At 37.3% G+C, this 24772-nt stretch overlaps 1 protein-coding gene across 1 annotated transcript; it reads left to right on the top strand.

The window, feature by feature from the left end:
- Nucleotides 1-1585: 1585 nt before the first annotated feature.
- Nucleotides 1586-23054, top strand: LOC311297426 (uncharacterized protein; the record flags this gene model as incomplete). The annotated part of the gene is made up of 5 exons (XM_084419674.1): nucleotides 1586-1725; nucleotides 6237-6495; nucleotides 6636-6669; nucleotides 7579-7753; nucleotides 22699-23054. The coding sequence occupies exons 1-5, from the start codon at nucleotides 1602-1604 to the stop codon at nucleotides 23052-23054; spliced, it is 948 nt and encodes a 315-aa protein (XP_084275800.1). The 5' UTR covers nucleotides 1586-1601.
- Between the last annotated feature and the right edge of the window lie 1718 nt (nucleotides 23055-24772).

Raw genomic sequence — 24772 nt, 5'->3', positions numbered from 1 at the left:
CTACTGCCGCAGCAGTGATGTTCTTCTTGCTCCCACAGGAGCTCAGTTTCTCAGGAATTTTTATCCACTGCCGCAGCAGTGATGTTCCTTCATGCTCCCGCAGGAGCTCAGTTTCTCTGAAATTTTTATCCACTGCTACAGCAGTGATTTTCTCCCACGCTCCAGCAGGAGCTCAGTTTCTCCGGAAAATTTTCTCCATTGCCACAGCAGTGATGTTCCTTCACACTCCCGCAGGAGCTCAGTTTCTATGGAAAATTGTCTCCACTGCCACAGCAGTGACGTAACCCTCTTCTCCCGCAGGAGCTCAGTATCTCTGGAAAATTTTCTCCACTGCTGCAGCGGTGATGTTCCCTCACACTGCCACAGGAGCTCAGTTTTTTGGGGGAAATTTTCCACTGCTGAGCAGTGATGTTCTCCCACGCTCCCGCAGGAGCTCCGTTACTCCATTCAAATTTGCTCCACTGCCGCAGCAGTGTCATCTCATCCACTCCCGCAGGAGCCTCGTTTCTCCTTTCAACATACATCTACTGCTGCAGCAGTGTTACCTCCTCCGCTCCTGCAGGAGCTCCGCTTATCCTTATAACCCAGACTTCACTGCCGCAGCAGCGTTATCTATACTGCTCCCGCAAGAGCTCACCTTTGTGCAACCTTCCACAGCCGACTACCAGCGAGGCTCACCCTTCTGATGCCATGACCATCAAACTCTCATTTGAAGACGCAAGAAGCACTCACAATCCAGTGACTAACCCCTCCCTATTATTTGCACACCTTCAGCTTCGAGCTCTTTAAATTTTGGGGGCTATCAACAGAGTACTCTGTGTTCAGGCCAAATACCGAGCTCTCTTTATATACACAGATTTTGTGGCTCAGATAAGGTCCAGTTCTGGTTTAGTTCTTTGCTATTGGCTGACATGTGGCATTGCTATGGCCTGCTTGTGGCCCAGATCAGGCAAACAGGAGTGAGCCACCCAAGGGCCGTCATTCCACGCTGCATGTGGGCCAGATCATCTTTCCACATGTGCCAGATGTGGGCCGGATCAGGGACGTCAAAATGTAGCTATGTGGGTACTTGATCAATTAAACTTCCCATAGCATTATTTTCATCTAAATAAACTTTTTCCACAAAAAAATAACCTTTTGTGTAATAAAAAAGATTCTGTGAATGATAAAGGTTCTTCATAGTACCATCAATGCCAATAACAAACCTTTATTGTTTACCTTTGTTTATTAAGAGTGCAGGGATTCATACACATGTGAATGTGTACACAGCATGTGGAAACATTATTGTTTGCATGTTGTTTGTATAAGCATACTGCGTTTATGTACTCTTTTGACATTTTTTGATCAATATGCAGTCCAACCAAATCATGCTTTTTCTTATGTGTAGAGATAGACCTTGTTGACATGTCATTTGTCAACCTCCAGCTCGATGGGATTTTCTCATGGTTCTGATCATGATTGGCAGCTTATGGGTGCATGTGATGTTTATAAGCACTGGTGTGTCTTCCCTTTCAGATGCTGTCGCTACAATCCCATAATGCCCTGCTCAGCATGCTGAGATTGGACGCTGCCCGCTGGAATGTTCTAAATGAGTGCGGATTATGTGCATGTCTCTCTCTCAAATTGCGAGTAAAGCCGCAGCTCGAACGCTTTGTATCTCTGCTGCTTGGCTGGCCACAGGAATGAGCGCAGCAGTGGTGCACAGAGGATTCCTCAAGAAATATGGTAAAGTTTACACTTTTTGATTTCCCTCTTCTTTTAAATCCACCTGTGCCGGCTGAGATTCTTTTTTTCTTATTTGGTTCACTAATGTTTTAGTCACTTTGTGTGCCACTCATTATTATATAGGCCTAAATAAATCCATATGGTGAATACTGTTTGACTAATGTCATTGATTTGTTTGTGTCTATGTAGCAAATTTAGATTTTGCAGACATTTGTCTGGTTCATATAACTCCTTTTTAAAGGTTCTTGAATAGCTTATGACCTGCAATTGATGCGAAGAGAAAGGATGTGTCCTTTAGATGATCACGACACATTGATTGGAGATTAAAAGAGTTTTAGACATTCAGTCTAAATGTAGTACTACATTTAACATAAAATATCCACCAATGACATATCTCACAGCTTTAATAGAAGACTATGTAGAATAATGGCGTGAACATTTCTGTTACCGATCATTATACTGTAACGTTAATCTACCTGATGTTTAAATAAATCTATAATCTGACAGTGAGCTATTTGTATGTGCTCTTCATCTATTGATTTCAGGCTTTCACAGCATAAAGTGTGTCAGCTCCACCTGTCCACATTGCTTCCACCCCTCTGTATGTCTGTATTTAGGTCAAATGATGATAATGGGGATGACTTAGTCAAAAAAAAAAAAAAAAAAAAACTATTATGCTATATACTAAATACTAAAAAGATTGTCATATCTGGTTTGAAATATTTTACTTTACTTTACTTGCATTCAATTGTAACATATTTAAATGCAAGTTTAGCATGTGCACAATGAATATGTTTCAGTGTGTGCTAACAATGCGTCATTAAGGGAAATAAATATAAACATTTGCTAAATTAGTTGAAATAACATAAAATATAAAATTCAAGTTACATTTATTTTGATAGCGCTTTCTACAACATATTGTTTCAAAGCAGCTTTACAGTGATAACAGTAAAGTCATTAAATTAATGCAACCATTTTCCAATTCGAATGTAAAGCAGTTCTAAAAAAAAAAAAAAAAAAAGTGTCATTGTTCCATGTTAATACGGTTCTGTTGTAAAGATGATCAGTTAGGGAATGAGTTCAATTTGGCTATAAAGCAGCTCTGCAGAAAACAGTGATGTCATGTCCTCATCAGTTCAGTTATCATCAAATATTGTCAGTGCAGTCAGATCAATAATATTGTTGAATACTTGATATAATATTGTTGAATACTTGAAGTGTCCCAGGAAAGCAAGCTAGAGGCGACAGTGGCAAGGAACCCAAACTCCATCAATTGACAGAATGGAGAAAAAAAAACCTTGTGAGAAACCAGTCTCAGTCGCTCAGTTCTCCTCTGGTCAACGAACGAACACGGTGCCATTATGATTCAGGCTACATCAAGTCAGAAGTCAGATTGTGGATTGGTATCATTCAAAATATTTCATCCAGTTCCTTCTGCTTGAAGATGGGATTTATCATTGCCAGTATGGAGATGAAGCTGGCAATTGTGGTCGGTGCAGAGGGCTTGTCTGGTTCTTGTGGTCTTTGCTGAGGATCAGTGCCGATGGCTGTCGTGTCGACGAAGCCTTCACTAGCTGACATGGTTTCTGTTGATATTCAGGGCTGTTGTGGTCGTGTCTACTGTAGGTGCAGGTCCTCCATCTGATCTGGATATGGACCAGATCCGTCTGATTACGGTAACGGATGAGACAGACATACTAATATTAAACGTACAGTATGGAATTTTTCACCGCTAGGGGTCGCTAAACTCTTTACAATAACATAGGCGTAGTTTGATGACGCAACATTTGCTAAGAATTATGGATCTTGTCGTCAACGTCAAGCAGACCGATCTAATAATGTTTATGGATGAGTGAATACATCAATGTTTTTATCATGACTGTGATATGAAGCAGGTCGGGATTGCTAAGAGACAGCTATCAGCTCCACACGCGACGCGAGTCCCGCGGATATAAAAGGAATATGGACATTTCATTCTACCGAACTACACGCAAGTGCAGAATTACAACTCACAGGTCAGTTTATTAGACAAATTAAACTTGTGAGGTAACGCAGCGCTGTTTCACTTGGTCTAACATTACACTAGCACACTAAACTGCATTTGAATGTGTTGAAATGTATGTGTTAGTTTGTCTGTATGACACTAGCAGTGAGCTAGCTCAACATTAGAATAACATACAGATCATATTCTAACATTTTATCATTGTTGAACTATATAACATTGATTAGTTTTATGTAAATGTGCTCACCTGTTTAATAAAGTACATGCAGGAGCGGTCGAAGTCTCGGACGTGGAGCTCTCGTTTATATACTGTCTATGGGAGCTCTAGGCATCTCGAAAACACCGCGCTGATATTGATTCTCGTTTTAGTTCTCCTTTTTTATCCAAAGTCTGCTTGCCATGGTCCATAATGTTTGAACGAAACAACAACAGCGTGCAGATAGACATCGCGAACTACACAGTTGTCCACGTCTGTCGCCTTGGTTACTATCAGAGGGCTCTGGTTGCTATGGCAGTACGAGCGGAAACCAGGGACAACGCGGATATGGCGCCATTGACGGCGACAAAACGAAAATAAAGAAACGGGACGTGTCTTTGAATTAAATTACAAATTTCTCCTGGTTTGAAAGTTGTTGGAAACAGTCGGGATAATGTAAGTACACAACTAAAAAAAATATATATAACATAGATATAGTGATTTTTGCTATTTTTAAAGCAAAAAAGTTACATATTGTGCCTTTAACATATATGCCATTCTTCTTATGATATAATCTTATGGTATCGGGTGTGTTCCCGGTTCCGGCTAACCTAGCTACTTTATGCCGCCTAACAATCCTTTAACAAATTTGAATTTATAGAAATGTGATAATGTGTTATGTGTATGCCAGGTTAAAGAGATGTGTTTTTAGTATTTAACTGACTAGGTGTGTCTGGCTCCCGGACAATGTTAGGAAGACTGTTCTAGAGTTTGGGTGCTAAACAGGAAAAGGGTGCTAAACATGTTGATTTTGATATTCTAAGTATTGTCAACTGGCCGGAATTTTGAGATCACAATAGATATATATAATGAGTTCAGAGCTCGCTCAAGCACTGGGGAGCTAAACCAATGCAGTGTTGACAGAACCGGGCTAAGATGGTCATACTTCCTGGTTCTAGAAAGAACTTGCTATTGCATTTTGGATCAGCTGGTTATTCAAAGAGGTCATCTTCTTCCACTACCGGGCTAACATTACAATAACAACAGCAACAACAACATTCCACTCTTGTCCATCTAGTTTTATCTTTTGACTTAAAAAAATAAAAACTGAAATTTATACTCCACAAATCTAACAACATGAATTGGTCAACAAATCCACAATTGTTCTTTTTTTTATTATTATTATTTTTGATTATTTTTGATTATTTTCAGAAGTAGTTGTTACTTGTTGACTAAATCACACAAATGTTGATATTCAGATGAAATTACACAATAAAGAAGAGTGTAGCCATTTTTTAAATGTGTTGAGATGTGATTTCATGCCATCTATTGTCATGAGAAAAAACTAAGGTGTGCACTTCTGTTTAACCGTTATATTTCCTCTTTTATAAATTGTAGCATGTTTGTAACATCATATATCATCCACTGCCTCAGTTCCATAGTTTAGGTATTTAAACACAAGTAGACATACCTGAATGAGTACTCAAATATTGACTGGTCCAATTATATTTGGTGGATAATCTTCATCCCTGTATCATTAAATGGCAACACATTTTGAATATACCAGCCTGGGCTCTCACAAAATATTTGTGAAAGATGAATATCATGGATTATTGATATTGTGTTTCGTTGGTTTTTTCTTCTTCTTGATTTTACTTATAATGTGTGATTTATTGCAAGGCACAGTTAAAATAAGTGATACTTCCAGAATTTACTGTTATCTGTTCAATTCACTATTATCTATTAAATCTGTTAGAATGATAGTAAAAACTTACTACCAGAACTGGGGTTGAAATAATGCAGCGCTATAAGGTTATGCTTCAGTTATGCATGCAGGATGATGCGGAAAGAATGGTAACAAGCAACTTTTAATGAACATGAAGATATATTAGAAACTACACATGAACATAACATTAACATGAGACAATGAGCAGAACAAGTATGTGAGTAATAAAAAACCATGACAACTAATGAAGAACTAAAACACAGGCAAATAGAGACAACGAAAACCGTGACTAGAAACTAAACAAGACAATGAAACTAAATATGGCCGTGTCATAAGTTTAAAAATTATTCAAATTTAAATTAAAATGATTTAAGGAGCTCTACGAACCTGCTACTCTCAGCCTGAACAATACAATTTTGTGTGATGATTTATAGAACTTATAATTTCTATAAGTAACCTTTTCAAAAAATAACAATGAATATAATTTTCGTGAAATTTTCTGCCTCACAAATTCACTGTTTTCTGAGAATGGGGCAAAAACTGTGCACCTTCACGTATTCAAGTTTTACCCTCTGTTTTTCTCTAAGGGGGCTTCATGTTCAAGCAATGGAAGGAAAAGTATCTGGTGTTGACGGTGGAAGGAAACCTGATGGTGTGTCGAGATGCAGACTCGTCACCTGACCAGGTGGTGGCGCTCCAGAGTAACTGTGAGTCCATAGTGGAGGGTAAAGAAATCTTGGACTTGCCCCGTTTACCCCCTGGAGGACGCAGAGACAGCTGCTTTGCCCTCATCCTGCCCCAAGACAAGTTCCTCCTCCTGCTCTCTGATAGCCCTGAAGAGTGCAGGTGGGCCAACAGCCTGGTTCATGTAAAGCTTACTGAATGATTATCCTTTGTATAAGTATATATTTGCGGGCAAAACATGCACTTTTAAATTTTTTAACAAATGTGAGTCATTGTGATACTAAACTTTTTGTCTCCAACAGTCAATGGCTGAAGTTACTCAGGAAGGTGAAGGAGGTGAGTTATTACATTTCATAAACACCAAATATATTGTGTCAGAAAGAGTCAGAAAGTCTGAGACCACACTGGAAAATCTTGTATACCTGAAATAAACAGGTTTTAGATTAACCTGACATTTTACTGTAATTTTGGGGTAATACATTTTTTACCGAAATTGTTAAACCGTGTGATGGGAAAAAAAAGCATCGAATTAAAAAAAAAATTGAAAATAGAAGCATTTTCACTAGTGGTCTCATTGTTAAGCAATTAATACACTGCAATTCAAATATTTATTTATTTTTTATTTTATTTTATTTTTAAAGATTTTTTTTTTTTTTTATTCAGCAAGGATACATTAAATTGCTCAAAACTGACAAGTAAATACATTTATAATGTTACTAAAGATTTCTATTTCAAATAAATGCTGTTATTTTAGTATAAATATATATATATATTTTATATTTTAATATAAAGCAGCACAACAGATTTCAAAATTGATAATAATCAGAAATGTTTCTTGAGCACTGGTGTAATAATGCTGCAAATTCATCACAGGAATAAATTGCATTTTAAAATAAATTCAAATAGAAAACAACTATTTTAAATGATCCAGTAATAATATTTCACAATATGTTTTTGCTGTATTTTTGATCAAATAAATGCAACCCCCCCCCCCCCCCCCCCCATGACACTATGTATGTTTATTGCTCCTTTGCCAAACAGCAGGATTATTCTCAATGAATGTTACATAATATGTCATGTGGCAGTGCCTTCTCCAGATCCTATATCAATGATAAGTGTTGTAATCTCTCATGAGAGACAACTGAACACTTTGCCATCTTTAATCTTTGGATTAGAAAGACGTTTTCGTGACAACTCAGCATACAGTATGTTTGCACATTTCAATGGCATCCTCTTTTTGCTCAGGGTGTGACCTCACCACTGGTCCTGCAGAGACAGCAGAGCATCACGCCCTGCATCACGGACCGAGAGCCGCTTCCAGACATCTCCAGTGACAAAGAGCCCACATCCCCGCACCTCAGCGACAAGGGCTTGAGCTCGCCGCGTGTCCGCTCCAGAGAGAACTCCATCAGACACAGAGGTGCAGCTCAGTTTCACTACTCATTAATTAAAATATGCAGTGATATTACTATGGTGCTTTGGATGTGGTGCTATGGTAATATCATGCTTTTTATAAGCCATTCATACAAATGTTCCTTCTGGAGCAGTGATTCTCAAGCAGGAGAACTATTAGCATTCCCATTCAAAAGTAGTTGCTCCCCCTGGAACTATGTGATGTGAATTCTGCCATATTTGCTCATGGAAACTAAGTTCTAGATGCAGCAAATGCCATGTGACAAACTGCACCTGCAGGATGTGAAAGTGACGACTGCCTTGAAGGCACCTCGAAACTACAACAGTCTCAAACCCTTATTTATTTTGACATTTAACTGCACGATACTTCTAGCTACCTTAAGCTGACTGTTTTTACACAGTTAAGAGTTTATTGTATTGTTATTTTCTTTTGTGTAATTTTTTTTATATGTTCTTCAACAGCCCAAGCATACATACGGTGGCTGTGATTTTGCCAAGTAAGACATGTTAAGACATTTATTGTTGATCCTGGAGCAACATTCCTGTCCAAAACATGGTCCTAATCCTAACCCTACCCCTAAACCTATCCCCGTCCATAACTTATCCCTAAAATCAGAGGAAAATGAAAGGAGAATAAGAATGGAGTAGAAGCCCCTAACTGTTGTAAGCCTAAATGTCTCGGGTTACTTGATTGTAACCCTGAAGTATGTGTATACCACCTCAATGAAGTTGTCATTGAACTTGGTAGCCTCAGACGGTGACGTCATTAGAATGCACGCTCGTTAGAGGCTATAATTAGATGTGCCACAGGTGCATCCTCAGGTATCACGTTGTCTAAAGAGCGGTCCTGGCACATCCTCAGTGTGGCAATGAAGCGCAGAATCTCATTCCTGCTATTTCAGGGAACAGGGTTACAGTCAAGTAACCCGAGAGGGTCACTTTCAAAAGCTTCACTCTATGCTACGCTGATAGCGCAGAATACGAGAATACCCACACGCCGCCACACTGGGGGTGTCTAGACCTCTCACAGTAGTGTAGTGTGTGCTCACAAGTGATATTGGCTTGTGATATTGACTCAAGGACGTGCGAGCCCGGAGTAGCATGAACATCCAAACTATACAATTTTATGAATGTGTGCGGAGAAGACCAGCCTGCTGCATCACAAACAATAGCATCCCTCACCCAATGTGAAATTGTTTGCTTGGTGGGGGCCGCCCCCCTGACAAATAAATAGTTGCTCTGAATACGAATACTTTCACCACTGGCTAGTTCGGTGTATGTAGGCCTGGGGCCTGATGTATAAACGTTGCGTACACACAAAAAAAGGCATCGAAATGTGTGTACGCAATTTTCCACACATATCAGGATTTATAAAAAATAAACTAGCCATAAATCAAGCGCAGCGTTAGTTCTGGCAGGTCACGTTAGTCAAGCTCGCATCAGCTGACTCTCAGCTGATCCACGTCTACCTATAGGAATAAGACGCCTATCACCGTATACATATATAAGCTCCTTCACTATTATCAGCAGCTATCGCGTTTCTCAGGAGCTAATTACCCTCCTCCCTCCCCAGCTCCACCTCTCTCAGTCAGGATTTGGCATTCTGATTCCCCTTGAATCAGAATAAATTCTCGAATTATGTTGTACTTTAAAATCTTGAATTAAATATATTTGCAAACATTCATGTTGGTTCTGTTCTGTGTACCCTAAGGGGGTTATTGCTGCTCTCCCTGCTCTTATCCATGCTAGGCTGTCCAGAACAGAACCATACCGCCAATCCAAACTGTATGCTAACTGTCAATCGTATTTGACTGTAGTGGTCCTGACAGAAATATGTGTGTAGCCCTCCCGCCGGGTAGAGTCTTGTGGATCACAAGGTAGGAATCTTAAATTTACCCACTAACCCGGTAAAGGCAAATTCCCTTCAGTTACAGTATCGACACCTATAACCCAAATCTCAGATCTTCACCTGATAGTGTCAGATTCATGTTTTTCTATTTGAAAATAATAATAATAAAAAACACTACTGTGTTTACCTTTAGATTTTTAAATACAAATAACAAATTAACAAATCAGTTCTTTCCACAGGAAATCCCACAAAATTATGGCAGATCAATAAACATGTAGGCCTAGGCTATTTATTCTTCTCAGTACTATTTTTCGTTTCTTTAAATGACCAAATAATTCAATTCACAAAGTCACAACACAACAGCAATGAATCCCAATAACCACCATAACCCCCAAAAGAAAAAACAAAAACAAATGTCAATCAATGTAATACTCTAATTTTACCCAGCTGGGATTTTCAGTACACAGATGGCGCGCTAGTTGGAGCTCTTTGATGCAGTGTAGCCTACTCACGAATCAGGAAAACAAGAGTTCCAATTGCAGAATAGTAATCTCTAATCCTCACTCCCCAGCGAAATGATAAACAGCATCCGTGACGCAACCCACAATGACGTTGGGCGATCTGGTTAGATGCATCCGCGAAAATCAACACAGATCTCCCGATTTCGACGATCTCTCAGTGTTAAAGACAATAAACACGCACTTGACATGAACTCTCAACTACAAACACCACTGCGATAATTTTACCCAAAATTAACTAAATAAACACGGGTAAATTCTTCCAGATTTCAAACGAATTACACAATTTATTATAGCTTAAACTGCAACACTGAAATTGAGAAAATAAACACGGGAATATTCTTCTGGGTGATTTCACAATCTATAACTAATAAAACAAATCAACGTGATGATAAACACACACACACACACACACACACACACACACAAAACAGATTCTCTCACATGGGATCCTCGTGCTAGATCTCCTCCATCTTTCTGACTCACGCGAACATGAGGTGCTCTCACCGAACTCTCTCGCAATGTTTTTTTTTTTTTTGGGCTGCAAACTGCAAACTTCAAACTTAAGCGTGAAGTTTCCCAGTTCACACCATAATCTCGCGCAAACTTTCGCCACCGAGCTGCCACTCAAAATGTGCGTGAGCGTTGACTACTGTCAGCTTTCTAAGCGCCGAACTTCACTTGCTCTTCGCGAAAAAAACTGCGTTGCTCCTTTTACTCTCTTTGACCCCCTGCCCCTTGAACTTGAGGGGTCTAAGTACATCGTCAGATTGACGCTCTCAAAAAACACAATAAAATGCAGCCATTGTATGATTTGTTTTCCCTTACACACACACATTTGAAAAAAACCCTTTTATAATCATGTCTCATATATGAACATGAAAAGTCCATCAACAATTGGTTTGCATATGAGTGTAGCCTATAATTTCAAACCCAAATACAAATAATGCAACAGTAGTCCAGGTCTCTACATGTGTGCACCATACGGACATTCTGGACCATGCACACTCTTTTACTGGAGTGAGCAAAGTAATGAAGTATACAGAATGATTACATCTGATATACACATTTAGATATACGCCACTCTCATTAATGGAGTTAAGCACTGACATTTTTATGAAATCATTATCCAGAAGTTACAATATTTTTATATTAATTTAAATATAAATATTTGTAGTGGATGAGCTGCTTTTGAACCCTTTTCCTGTGGAATGCTGTTTTTTAATGTTTTAACTAAGGATACTTGGCTAGCGCATGATAATTCCGCTTTTAATTGTGTTCTACATAGCAAATGTAGGCTGAAATCTACAGAAGGTTTTATACATGAGGCCCCAGAGCAAGGACTGCCCTTACGGAACAAAAATATATGGGAATATGCTGCAAAATATAATGTGATTTATTACATAATACATTTTCATATATGGGAAACTAGTGCTTATATTTTTCAATATACTGCAATATATGCATTGAACATGTATGGCTATATTTGAATGAATATAAAGTATTTATAAATGAAGACAAAAATAGCATTACTGTACATGTAATATTCACAAAGTGTTATCCTTTATTGTGTACATATATTGCACATAGGCCTACATGTATAAATGTGAATGTTGTTGTTCACACACATATATAGGCCTATATATACAGACATTTACGGAATGAGTTACAACAGATTTCTAGTTCCCAGCATGCTTTGCTTCAGACTGACTTCTGAAAGGAGAGCAAATGTTAAAATTAAGTGTTATTTAATGTTTTGCTCAATGTTAATATAGGGGGAGATCTGTTAGTGTTTAATGTTCTATTATTTTGGAATTTAAAAGTTGTTCTGGTATGTCTGAGGTTTTAGAGTTACCATTGTGCTGAAGAGTAAAGCCTGGGGTTTGGTTGACGATTGGCCAAAGACCATTAAAATTTCAATTACTATAATTAAAAATAATGTCTGTGCACTCATGAGCACAATGGTTACATACTTTAGCACAATCAGGTGTTTATGATAACTAGCTTGAAAATATGAAACATGTAAATAATTAATAAATATAAGAAATATATTACATTATATATTTCTCTATTTATGCATGAGTTTATTTTGAGTAAATTTATCTGCAATATAATACACATGCAGTACCATATCTGATGCATTATAATCCTTCATCATATATAGATGTATATTACTGAATGTAAAATTACATACATTATGATATATTAGTAAATATATTGTCACATATTTTTCAATATATGAAAAGCGACAATTCCTTATGTATTATTCAATATATTGTAATATATTAACACAATACATTATTCTGTATATTTTCAAATATATGGTTAAACCATGTAATATATTGATCATTCATATATGTGAAATATATTTTCGTTCTGTAAGGGCATGGACACAGTCGGTGAAGTTTCTCCTGAGAACAGCGAAGGGCAGAAGGCTTCAAGAGTGACCGGATGTACGGTCAAGAAAGGAACTTTAGGCAGGTTGTCAGGATGAGGATGCAAAATTGCTTTCACCATTCCAGGGGCAAAGTCTAAGCATGATGGCGAGAAAGACGTGAGGTGATAGCCATAAGAAAAAACATTTTTAGAGTCAAAAGCTTGTCAGTCAATGACTCTAGAGCAGTGGTTCTCAAACCTGTCCTGGCGTACCCCCAACACTGCACGTTTTCTTTGTCGCCCTAATCAAACACACCTGATTCAACTCATCAGCTCATTATAACATGGGTGAATGAGCTGATGAGTTGAATCAGGTGTGTTTTATTAGGGAGACAAAGAAAACGTGCAGTGTTGGGGGTATGCCAGGACAGGTTTGAGAACCACTGCTCTAGAGGTTCAAAGGGGGTCTCTACCAGCCCCTCAAAGAATATAACTAAGTCCCATGAAGAAAACTTGGTTCTAGAGCGAGGCCTCAGCCGCCTGGCCCCACGGATAAAGTAAGCAAGCAGAGGATGCTTCCCGTGTGGTACCCTGTCAATCAAGCCATGGCAAGCCGATAAAGCGGCCACAGAAACTCTGAGAGTGGCAGGGTATGTGCCTGCTGATAACTTTTCCTGCAGGAAAAATTCCAGTTTGTGAATGCAGACAGCCCTGGTGATTTATGTAAGAGACTGCCGCTGTGTTGTCCACCCGCACTAGGACATGGTATTTCTGGAGGTGCAGGTCTCCGTGAACGGCCGACGGCACGCGCCGTTTGCTTGGTCGCACGGAGGAACAGCTCAAGGAAGCTCAGAGAACGCCTCCTCGACGATAGAACCTCCCGTACCCAGGCCCTTCAGCAGGTCAACCTGGTATGCCTGCAACACTGACATGGTGTTCGTTTGGGGGTCTCTTGCTCACGTGGTTGGTCTAGCTGTAACCTGGCCACTGTGTGAGTAGTTCCTCATACGCTTTATCATTGCATGAGTAATGCTCAGAGACAGGAATCTCAAAATCCATAGCGGATGCAAGAGATACGCTGTCCTCTGCACAAGCCGAAGAAACACCAGGGAACGCTTTAGGATCACGCAAAAGGATATTCAGATCTGGAGAGAGAGCAAGCGATAGGGACAGACCCGTCTCCTGCTCCTCAGCCAGTTCCATACGAGAGCCCCACAATGGTAGAGTGGGTGCTGGACTTGGGAAGTAAGCAAGATGAGCGTGTAGCACTTTAACCGGAAAACCCTCACAGGGCTCGCACTCGCCCTGCTTCAACGCAAGGGCAGCATGCTCTTCCCCCAAATAAACTAAACAAAACTGGTGTGAATCGCATTCAGGCATGGGCCGTGAACATGGAGACACACACCGCTTACGTCGCTCATTTTTCTTTTTCTCTTTTTTTTTTTTTACTAGAACGGGAGAAGAAAGAGAGAATTTTCTGCACACTGCCTAGTGAAACTAACTCCTAGCTGAGAGGCAGAAAGAGAGAGCTTGTCACACACACACAGTATGGTCTGAAGACAAAGAAACCTGAGGCACATCTAATTATAACCTCTGACGAGTGCGCATTCCAATGACGCCACCGTCTGAGGGTACCAAGTTCAATTTCATTGAGGTGTTACTTCACAGCTGGTCAATCAAAGATATTCCCAAAGCGCTATCAGCGCAGCATAGAGTGAAGCTTTTGAAAGGGAACTTGACTACCTACAAAAAACTATCCCTCAAATTTGATTGGTTGATTGGAATGTTGATCCAGAAACATGTTCTACTCCCTGAAATCACCACATTCAGGCCTTTAGAATGGTGCGTAAAATAGATTTATAAGGGGGAGGGGGGACCTGTAAATAATGAATCAGCTCCATAGCAGATTCTTCTGAGAACACAGGTGAAATTATGAAGCCACTGCCTGTTCTTGATGATAATGGTATATACACAGCAAAATCCCCAGAGTTAAATTAATTCTGCTCAGAGAACATTTGGTCCCTCTCTACAGAGAGTTAAAATAACTCTGAATCAGAGTTAAAGTTAATGAGATACTTAAGTGATTAATTAAGTGAAGATTGGGATTAATGATGAACACCTGCTGTCAACAAGCAGAATCATTGAAGGAAAGAGAAACAAGAAGAACAGAAAAAAATTGAAACACAAGAACTACAACTGACTTCCAGCCACAGCCTTAGATGAAATCAAATGACAAAAGAAGACATTAAATCTCTCACGATCTCAGCAGGGGTGGATTAAACAACTCCACAAACAGCATTACCAGTGTGGTAGATTTTTCCCTAAACCTAACTATGTACCTGGGTCTCGTCTACAATCCACGTCCCCGAACGTCTACAGTCGACGTTTAGTCTATCTGGGTCTCGTCTACAATCGACGTCCCCGATCAATATCCCTAACTTGTCCCCCTAACTAACTTGCTTCCCTAAACTAACTTGCTGCGCAGCAATAATAAACAAACAGACTTCAGCAAATGTCCTTTAAATACTTTAATCATGGCAGTTCATCTCCCAAGCAGTTCTCAGAGAATCTCCCCCAAGAAGAAGCACGGCCAGAGGATTTCAGACAAATTTCAGAGGGAATCCCACCAGCAAACACGGATACAACCATTTTTATAGAATAGGGGTATGGCGAAAATGACATGATACATTACATAATTTCCCTACAATTTGATTGTTTCTTCATATGCAAATCCTCTTGTTACTTAATCACAAGGTTTTATTTCCCATATTTGTTATTTTTACACTCACACAACCAAAGTAAAAGGGGTATGGCAAACAACATTCAAAAACAAAGAACAGAACGTTTTAGTACATTGTGTTAAAGTGTTAGGATTGTTAGGCCTAAAAAAGGAAAGTAAGATTAGATGTTAGAGTTTTGATTAGTTTGATATATAGTTTACTATTTTATTCATTAAAAAATCCATTACACCAGCTTCACTTATTACTAACCAGATTGACGTTATTTCTGTCATACGTCTACAGAAGTTCTTATTGAGAATTAACAGAGGTTTAGATGTTGAAGATTTATTGAAAATGTTTGGTCACCATTATGGTAACCAGTGTTTCCTTTAGTTGGGCAGTTTGACTCTTTGCTTTTATTTTTGTGGCTTTTGTCACAGTTTTTACCAAAACGTGTAATTTGTTGCAAAGAAAGCCAGAAGCAAAGATTATCAGGTGATATAGATTTCAACAACAAAAAATAGAATAATGCACTTATCTCATCACTGTCTAAGAGTGGTTATTTGATGGTTATAGCCACAGATTTGACATTCTGAGTTTTTACATTTTTAAAATACATATTGGGAATCTTTTTTTTTTTTTTAAGACAGACGTCAAGAATCAGCATATGAATCTCAACAATGGTGACATGTTTCATGCCGCAATGCATCCTGAGAGCCATACGTTTTATACCATTGTGGCTCCCAGCATGCATTGCGGCATGAAGCATGTCACCATTGTTGAGATTCATATGCTGATTCTTGATGTCTGTGTCTTTAAAAAAAAAATCCACATTCAGAATGTCCAATCTGTGGCAAGAGAGTATTGTTAGTGAATATAATCTATTAACATCAAATAACCACTCTGGGGATTTTGCTGTGTATCATGATATTATTACTATCATAAATCATCACTGTCCATGGTTAAGAGTACACTTGGAAAAACAGAATAAATAATCCTTACATGTTGCTGATTAAAAGAGAAAAATCTCCTGTGATGCCAATGCAGTTGTCCTGTGGTAAGCCTCTCTCTCTCTCTGCTATAATCCGTTAAACATGTTTAACTCTTTTTTTTCAAGCTTATTCTCTCTGCTATGTTCTGTATTCTGGTTTTAGGTCTTTCTTTCAATGGTGCACTAAAAAGTGATAACCTAAAGAGGTTTATTTTTATTTCTATTTTTTACTTGATTTTACCCATAACAATTATTTTGTTGGTATAATATTTTTTTATTCTATAAATTAATGTATTTAGGTTGATATTCTTCAATTTGAAATAATATTTTTGACTTGAATAAAACTAATTGAGATGTTATGATTGAGATTGAGTGTGTGTGCGTGTGTGTGTGTGTGTGTGTGTGTGTGTGCGTGCGTGCATTTTAGGTTTCACAAACAATGATTTTGAACAGCATTGATCAATTTTGGTTAATGTTAACTTATAATATATTGCTTTTATCTATTTTATTATGTTCATATTACAGTTTTCTTGATTGCTAAAACACGATAACTGATTCATTTGGCCCAATTTCCTAAATAATTGATTAATTTCTGCATACAACACATTTCTCAAAACTATAAACACATTTTCCAGTTACCTCACACATTCCAACTTTCTCAATGTTTTCTGCAAAACGTCACACAAAAATGCCCTAATTTTGCACAGGTTTAACCATGTTCTCATTCAGAAGACACAAGTACAGATTATAATTAAATCAAGCCGTCACAATGTGAACATGTAACACACATTTCCCATGTTGGACATCATGTAGCAAAACTGATGACAATAATCAGGGCCACAGATGAGTATCTGCTTTGGAAAATGCATTCTAACACTGGTGGGAGAGCGGAAAAGGGTGGGAGAGAGAGAAAGAGGAAAACAAGGGCAGGGGACTCAAAGAACTATATGGGCAAAGGGCAAATATGGTAATCCATACTCAGAATTTGTCCTCTGCATTTTAACCCATCCAAGTTAGTGCACTCTAGTTGATCATGTTCGTATGCATGGAATGACCATGAAGGAAGCTGGCCTTACAGGGTCATCTACAGGTTTTTTATTACTATACAGTAGAATTACATTACACAGTACAGTTCTTTAGATGAGAGACCTTTGACTGTAGCACATTATACACCCTCAAACTCGTAACTGTCGTATTTGATTTGTAGCCAAGTACTACTTAAATATATTGTATTTTTGCAGAACTGAGAGGGAAGGAAGTGTTTTGTCAGAGAACCAAGGAACGTGTAACAATGCCTAGAATTTAAAACCAGATCACATGCCACAAGATCTATATTAGGGAGGGTAAAAACCGTACAAATAAAAATATGCAACAAGAAATAATCTGTAGAATCTTTCTATCAAATATAAAGAATATTTACATAGATACATGAGATCAGCCACGGCTCGTCTGTAAAATATTCAAAAGCAAAACATAGACCTCTATAGAAACTGAATCAATAATAAATTGAAAATGTTTTCAGCATCCTGCAACAAATATTATGTATTGTAAATATAATGACTATTTTAAGTCAAAGTGAGCAGGATATAATAAATGTAACGTATGGCTTCAGCATGTATTATGATACTAAGCCTGAGTCCTCCCCAGTTCTACAGCGCCCCACAATTTTCCAATGTAAATCTGTGGTGAAAAATGGATCGGCGGTATGCTCTAATTGAGAGCCATTGGGGCAGATTTCAGGCTACCCTTCTTCTTTTCATGTTACCTCACGTAAACCTCACTCCAGAGCAAGACAACATCAATCTGCTTCAGCTATGTGTGTGATAGTCTGCATCAGGCATGATGTCTGTTCTTCCTATGTGGAGTAGCGTATCAAATTAATCTAAGAATAAACCCTTTAATTTATATGTGCTCATGTGAACATATAGTTCTGTTGTGTTTGTTTCATTTTTGAGAAAAGACATGACCTTCTTTTCCTCACTGGAATTCCTCCACAACTTGTAATATTTTAAAACAACATTTGAAGGCAAATAATAATTTATACTACATTAAGGCAATTAGATAGCATTCTATGCATGTTTACTTAAAGCCTGTCAATCAACATTAGAGCGCCACCCTTAGACTGAATAACGCAACCTCTGCCAAAAGTGTTCTCTGTGTGTTCAGAGATTACAACATAGAGCTTACAAAATGTTTATCATAAACTGCAGCTAAGAACCTTTTTTTTTAATCTGAACCAGTAGCGGCTCCTGACCGTAAATTTAGGTAGGGCAGATTACCAAAATGTATGGTCAGATGCCGCTACTGGATGGGATGAAATATATATATATTAACACAAAATGTTGCAATTTTCAAATGGGGTGGAAGATTCAAATATACCAAAGGAAATGTAATTTAAATTATGATGTATTATCTGGGTTAGTCCACACACAGTGGAGATCCTGTATAAAGTCCTTTCAGTAGATGAATGAAGCCTATAATCTTTAGATGAGGTAAGCTGTAGCAGGTTGAAATAATTCACCAAATATCCCACAAACAATTTGTAAATCCTTGTGAGGATACAAAAAGGTCACACGATGGTACGTGGTAAGGGCGGAGTCCTTATGTTAAGTAACTCTTTTTCTTGGGAGTCAACCTTCCTGGCATCAATAGTCAGGCCCTTCTAAAAACAAATAAGTGTAAACTTACATCAGTATACATGTGAATAAACATAGGCAATAAATAACCACAAATGAAACATGAAAAAGAAAACAGCATCTTGCATCGATTGCGCAGGAGTGTCACTCAAAACCATGAACCATGCTGCTAACTCCAAACAAATCTAACTTCTTGTTAATGGCTGTTCACTCTTAGGAGCATTAGCGCCACCTATAGTACTTTGTAACATATTTCCTATTAGCTATATTCTACAATAATGGTCTGCCAAGGTCAGAAGACTAATAGTGAACAAAACCTACACCAAAATGTATTTAAAATACATTTATTTCATACTAAGTATACTACAAATCCATATTTACTGACATATCGCTTGAGACTTAATGATATAAATATTATAATTAAAATGTACTTATTTTTTGCACAATGCACATTTCTTAATATTAAGCCTAAAAATGTGTTTTAATATCACTATTAATAAGGATTGTATGATCTCTGTCAGTCTTTAAATGCAAGATATTTAAAGTGTACCTAAAGTATACTTGCAAGAGTTCCACTTTAGCCCCATCAGATACACTTAAGTATATCTTTAGTTGGACCTCAGAACTACTTCCGCACAACTAAAGTGCATTCAGTAAAAAATAAGTAATTTAGGAGACTTTAAATATATCAATTTAGTTTACCAAAAGTACAAATGCAGGGTATTTATGTAAATGTATTTGTAGTATACTTAGCACAAAATACATTTATTTCAAATACATTTGGGTATGTTTATTTTTCACTAGGGTATTTTAAGAATACGGCATTAGATGGCGCTGCGTGTTCATTTATCAGATCCCCACACATTCTGATCCAAGCATTGCACCATATTATATTCTACTATCTAAACTTGTGCCATGTAGAAATGTACAAAAATCCTTTATACACATTTGTATATCCGGTTTACCTATACCTCTGAATATCCTCTGCACTTAACAATTTACTCTCTTTCACTAAGCTTTTACGAAATGCATTATACTTATCAAATACCAACAAAACATGCACCACAGTTTCTAACATCTCACAGTTGTCACACAACCCATCTCGGTGCCTATGTAGCAGACTTCAAGTGGTAACCTTCAATCTGTTCACCTTTAACAGAGTAGTGAGGCAAGATTACTATATAGACATCAGAAGGCCTACTCTCTCATTCCTCTGCTTCCCCGTCCGCATACACCATGCATCTGATCCCAAACACTTTAAAAGGGACAATATGTAATATTTATTTAACATGTAAAAGTAGGTGTTGAATTACCCCACATAACATGACAGGACACATAGGAAAAACATAAATGGTAAATGCATTACATATTTGTAAAAGTTAACACAAATATGCTGTAAACTCACAGAAATACATATATTATGTACTGTAAACTCTAAAGTGCATCAAAATTTGATTGCTGAACTACTGTGTGTATAATAAAGTTATTTTTTGCACAAACATAGAGTAGTGAGGCAACCCTTACGGAACAAAAATATATTTCCCATTTATGAATAATCAATATATTAAATGGTTTAACTGTATATTTGAAAATATACAGAATAATATATTGTGTTAATATATTACAATATATTGAATAATACACAAGGAATTGCTGCTTTTCGTATATTGAAAAAATGTGACAATATATTTACTAATATATCATAATGTATGTAATTTTATATTCAGTAACACACTTCATAATATATAGATGTATATGTGATTAGATATGGTACTGCATGTGTAATATATTGCAGATACATTTACTCATGCAAAATAAACATGCATAAATACAGAAATATATAATGTAATATATTTATTAATTATGTACATTATACATGTTTCATATTTTCAAGCTAGTTATCATAAGCACCTGCATGTGCTAAAGTATGTAACCATGAGACTATCACTGTACTGACAAATGCACAGCCATTACTTTTAATTATAGTAACTGAAATTGTAATGGTCTTTGGCCAGTCGTCAACCGAACCCCAGGCTTTACTCTTCAGCACAATGGTAACCCTAAAAACTGAGACATACCAGAAAAACTTTTAAATTCCAATATAATAAAACTTTAAACACTAACAGATCTCCCCCTGTACAAACTTTTACATACATGCTGCTGATATATTATTGTAGCAGAGTTTGTGCTGAATACAGTGTAATCAGACTTTAGCCATGAAAATGTCAAGTAACAGAAATAAACACAAATGTCAGCGCATGTCAGAACACGTCCAGGGCCAGAAAACACCTCAGACCCCAGAGGGTTAATATTGAGCAAAACACATTAAATAACATTTAATTTTAACATTTTGCTCTCCTTTCAGAAGTCAGTCAGAAGCAAAGCATGCTGGGGACTAGAAATATATATATATATGTGAACATACATTCACATTTATATGGAAACATGTATAGCAGTATACAGTGCTATGCATAAGTTTAGACACCCATGCTAAAGTTGACTAAAAAGAGGAATAAAAAATCATCTTTTGGAAATTGAACTTAATGCCTTAATTTAAAAAATTAGGAAAAATCCAACCTTTAAGGACACCAATTTTCTTTGTGAATGAATAATGTATCGTAAATAAATAAATGTTCTTCCTTAAAATACAGGGTGCATAAGTTTGGACACCCCTATGTTAAATTCCCATAGAGGCAGGCAGATTTTTATTTTTAAGCATTTTTATTTTATTTTTTGTTTAGGATACTATGCATCCTGATAAAGTTCCCTTGGCCTTTGGAATTAAAATAGCCCCACATCATCACATAGCCTTCACCATACCTAGAGATTGGCATGGGGTACTTTCCATAAGATCATCTCTCAATGCAAATCAAACTAGCTATTAGGCTAACTGAAATAAAACCATGCCAATCTCTAGGTATGGTGAAGGCTATGTGATGATGTGGGGCTATTTTAATTCCAAAGGCCAAGGGAACTTTATCAGGATGCATAGTATCCTGGATCCATGAAGTAACTGGCCTTTAAAAATAAAAATCTGCCTGCCTCTATGGGAATTTAACATAGGGGTGTCCAAACTTATGCACCCTGTATTTTAAGGAAGAACATTTATTTATTTACGATGCATTATTCATTCACAAAGAAAATTGGTGTCCTTAAAGGCTGGATTTTTCCTAATCTTTTAAATTAAGGCATTAAGTTCAGTTTCCAAAAGATGATTTTTTATTCCTCTTTTTAGCCAACTTTAGTATGGGTGTCTAAACTTATGCATAGCACTGTATGTACACAATAAAGAATGCAACTTTATGAATATTACATGTAATGCTATTTTTGTCTTCATTTATAAATACTTTATATTCATTAATATATAGCCATACATGGTCAATGCATATATTGCAGTTTCTAGTTTCCCATATATGGAAATGTATTATGTAATATATTGCATTATAATTTGCAGTATATTTTTGTTCCGTAAGGGATAAAAACATTTAGTCAGTCAAATACACTCCATGAATACAATTCATCCCTTGCCGTAATATGCTGTTAGCTGCAGTTATTTTAGTGTTTGTGATCTTGTCTTTTGCCATTAGGAGTTTTAAAAAATGTAATTACATTGTCTGAGCCTGGTCATTTCTTTTTGTTTGATGTTTAATAGGAGAAAGGTGGCAGCTTAACTGTGTCTGGAACAGCATTGTCGATAAAATAAAGTAGGCCATTGTGGTGCCGCAACTGCTCTCTGATCTCTGCAAACGTTGACTCGGCACATAATGAACAGCCTCTGTGATTGTATCATTGTATATGCACTATCCACATGTCAACATGTTTATGTGCACTTATCTACAAGTGTTTCTGTTGTGAACTTTAGGCAGCATAAACCAGCGGCCTCCCTGCAGCCCCACAGTGGCTCCGCCCCTTCACTCCGCAGACTGCCTGCGCCACGGAAACAGCAGCGATGCGCGCGCTGTGAGAGCCGTCTGTCTGCTGATGGGTGGAGCGGCCGCGTCCTCAGCGCTGGGCTACCTCAACTCCTGTCCACCAGCCTCATCTAACCTGGCTGTTCACGCTCCTGAAATCACTCACTCCACAGGTTTCTCTGAGATGGGGGGAGGCAGTTCTTACCACGCTTGCAGCCAAGCCATAGAGTCGCCACACATTAACAGCTTCGACTTTGAGGGAGACTCTGATTTTGATGCTTTCGACTGTGGAGGGTTTGCATTTTAATGGAATATGTTTACCTTATTCACACGGTCCACACATTCATGGAAAATGGTGGAAATGTTAGGGAATTTGAAAATTGTTATTCCCAAACCTTTAAAAAGTAACGGAAATTCCTGTAGTGAATATATTTAACTTTTATTGAGAAATATTTACTCAATTTTAAATTGCTCTTTTGTGAGTGCGAAAATAATCATTTTTAAATAGTTACCCAGTAATAAGGGCAACTTGAAAAGTCATACAAACCCATTGGTCATAATATGTGCAAATGCTGTATACAAAGTTTGTTTGATAATCTCTTTGCAGTAGAAGACCGTAAACTATGTGAATTAGAATATGCGAAGATGCAACTTTGGAAAACAAAGCCAATGGGGTTTTGCAGTGTTACATTTATGTAAATGTAGCACCTTCCTGTCATGCCCATGCACTCCTACAAATACACAATCTTATATTTAGCTTTTCATTTTAATATGAAATATGACCAAGAAATGCCCTTGGCAGGTTTCGTGAGGTTCATCCAACTTTGTCCATTTTAACTTCTCTATGTTGTGGTTATTGTTTAATATATAATATACATTATCTTCCCATATAAAATAATACTAATACAAATGTTGCTGTTCCTTAGAACTCTCAACCCTTTTTTTTTATTATTATGTATCACATTCAAATGTACACAGCAAAAACTCCAGTGTTAAATTAACACTCCTGGGAGTGTATATGAGTCCACACTCAAGAGTGTAAAGTGTTAAAATATGAGTGTTAAATTAACACTCAAGAGTGTTAAAGTTAATGAGATAATTAAGTGATTAATTGAGTGATGATTGATCATTATTGAAGACACCTGATGTTAACAAGCAGAATCACTGAAGGAGAAAATCACAAATTGTAAGCCACCGTTATGGTGATCAGTGTTTGCTTTAGTTGGGCTCTTGACCCTTATATTGATAACTTTAGTTTTTGTTGGGCTGTTGTATCTGAGTTATAACTGCCAGATGAACAAAGAAAAAAAGTGATCTGATGGTGTTGGTTATATTATGACAATCATCATTTGAACTTGATCACTGAACTCATTAAGATCCTTATTTCTGACTTAGATTTATGTTGTTGATTACAGCATAACTGTGAATCTGCATAAATATCCAGAATTTTAGATACAATACAAAGGATTTCTTAAAAGTTGTTTTGGAAAAAATAAAATAAAAATCTTTCTTTTAGGCACACACAGACGTCAAGATTCAGCCTATGCATCTCAACAATGGTGACGAGCAGAATATTCAATTAGGAAAAGTAAATTACATAGACAATTCAGATCATAATTTATTCATACCGCAATGCATGATGGGAGCCATTAATGAGTTGTGATTGGTGGCAGCCACTGCAACATGCTTCATTACTGTCACCATTGTTGAGATTCACAGGCTCATTATATATGTATGTGTTTCTAAATAAATTCATTTGAAAGTCTTTTGATCAGAACAATGTTTATTAAATGTTTTAGATTATATGAAAAATACTGAAAATCATATGCTGTAGAATCTCAGAGTTGCTGTAATTAACAAGTTAAACCAAACTATCTCAATAAGTTTAGTTTTTCAGATCACAACATGATTATGTCAAAACATAACCAACACCATCAGACCACATGGTCTCTTTGTTCATCTGACTGTTATAAATCAATAACAGCAGACAAGCAAAATTGAAAGTAAACATATAAGGGTCAAGAG

The sequence above is a fragment of the Rutilus rutilus genome (genome assembly GCF_951802725.1).
Source record: "Rutilus rutilus genome assembly, chromosome: 9".
Classification (NCBI taxonomy): domain Eukaryota; kingdom Metazoa; phylum Chordata; class Actinopteri; order Cypriniformes; family Leuciscidae; genus Rutilus; species Rutilus rutilus.
Note: the sequence above shows the minus strand (reverse complement) of the source record. Positions and strands in the feature narration are given on the sequence as shown.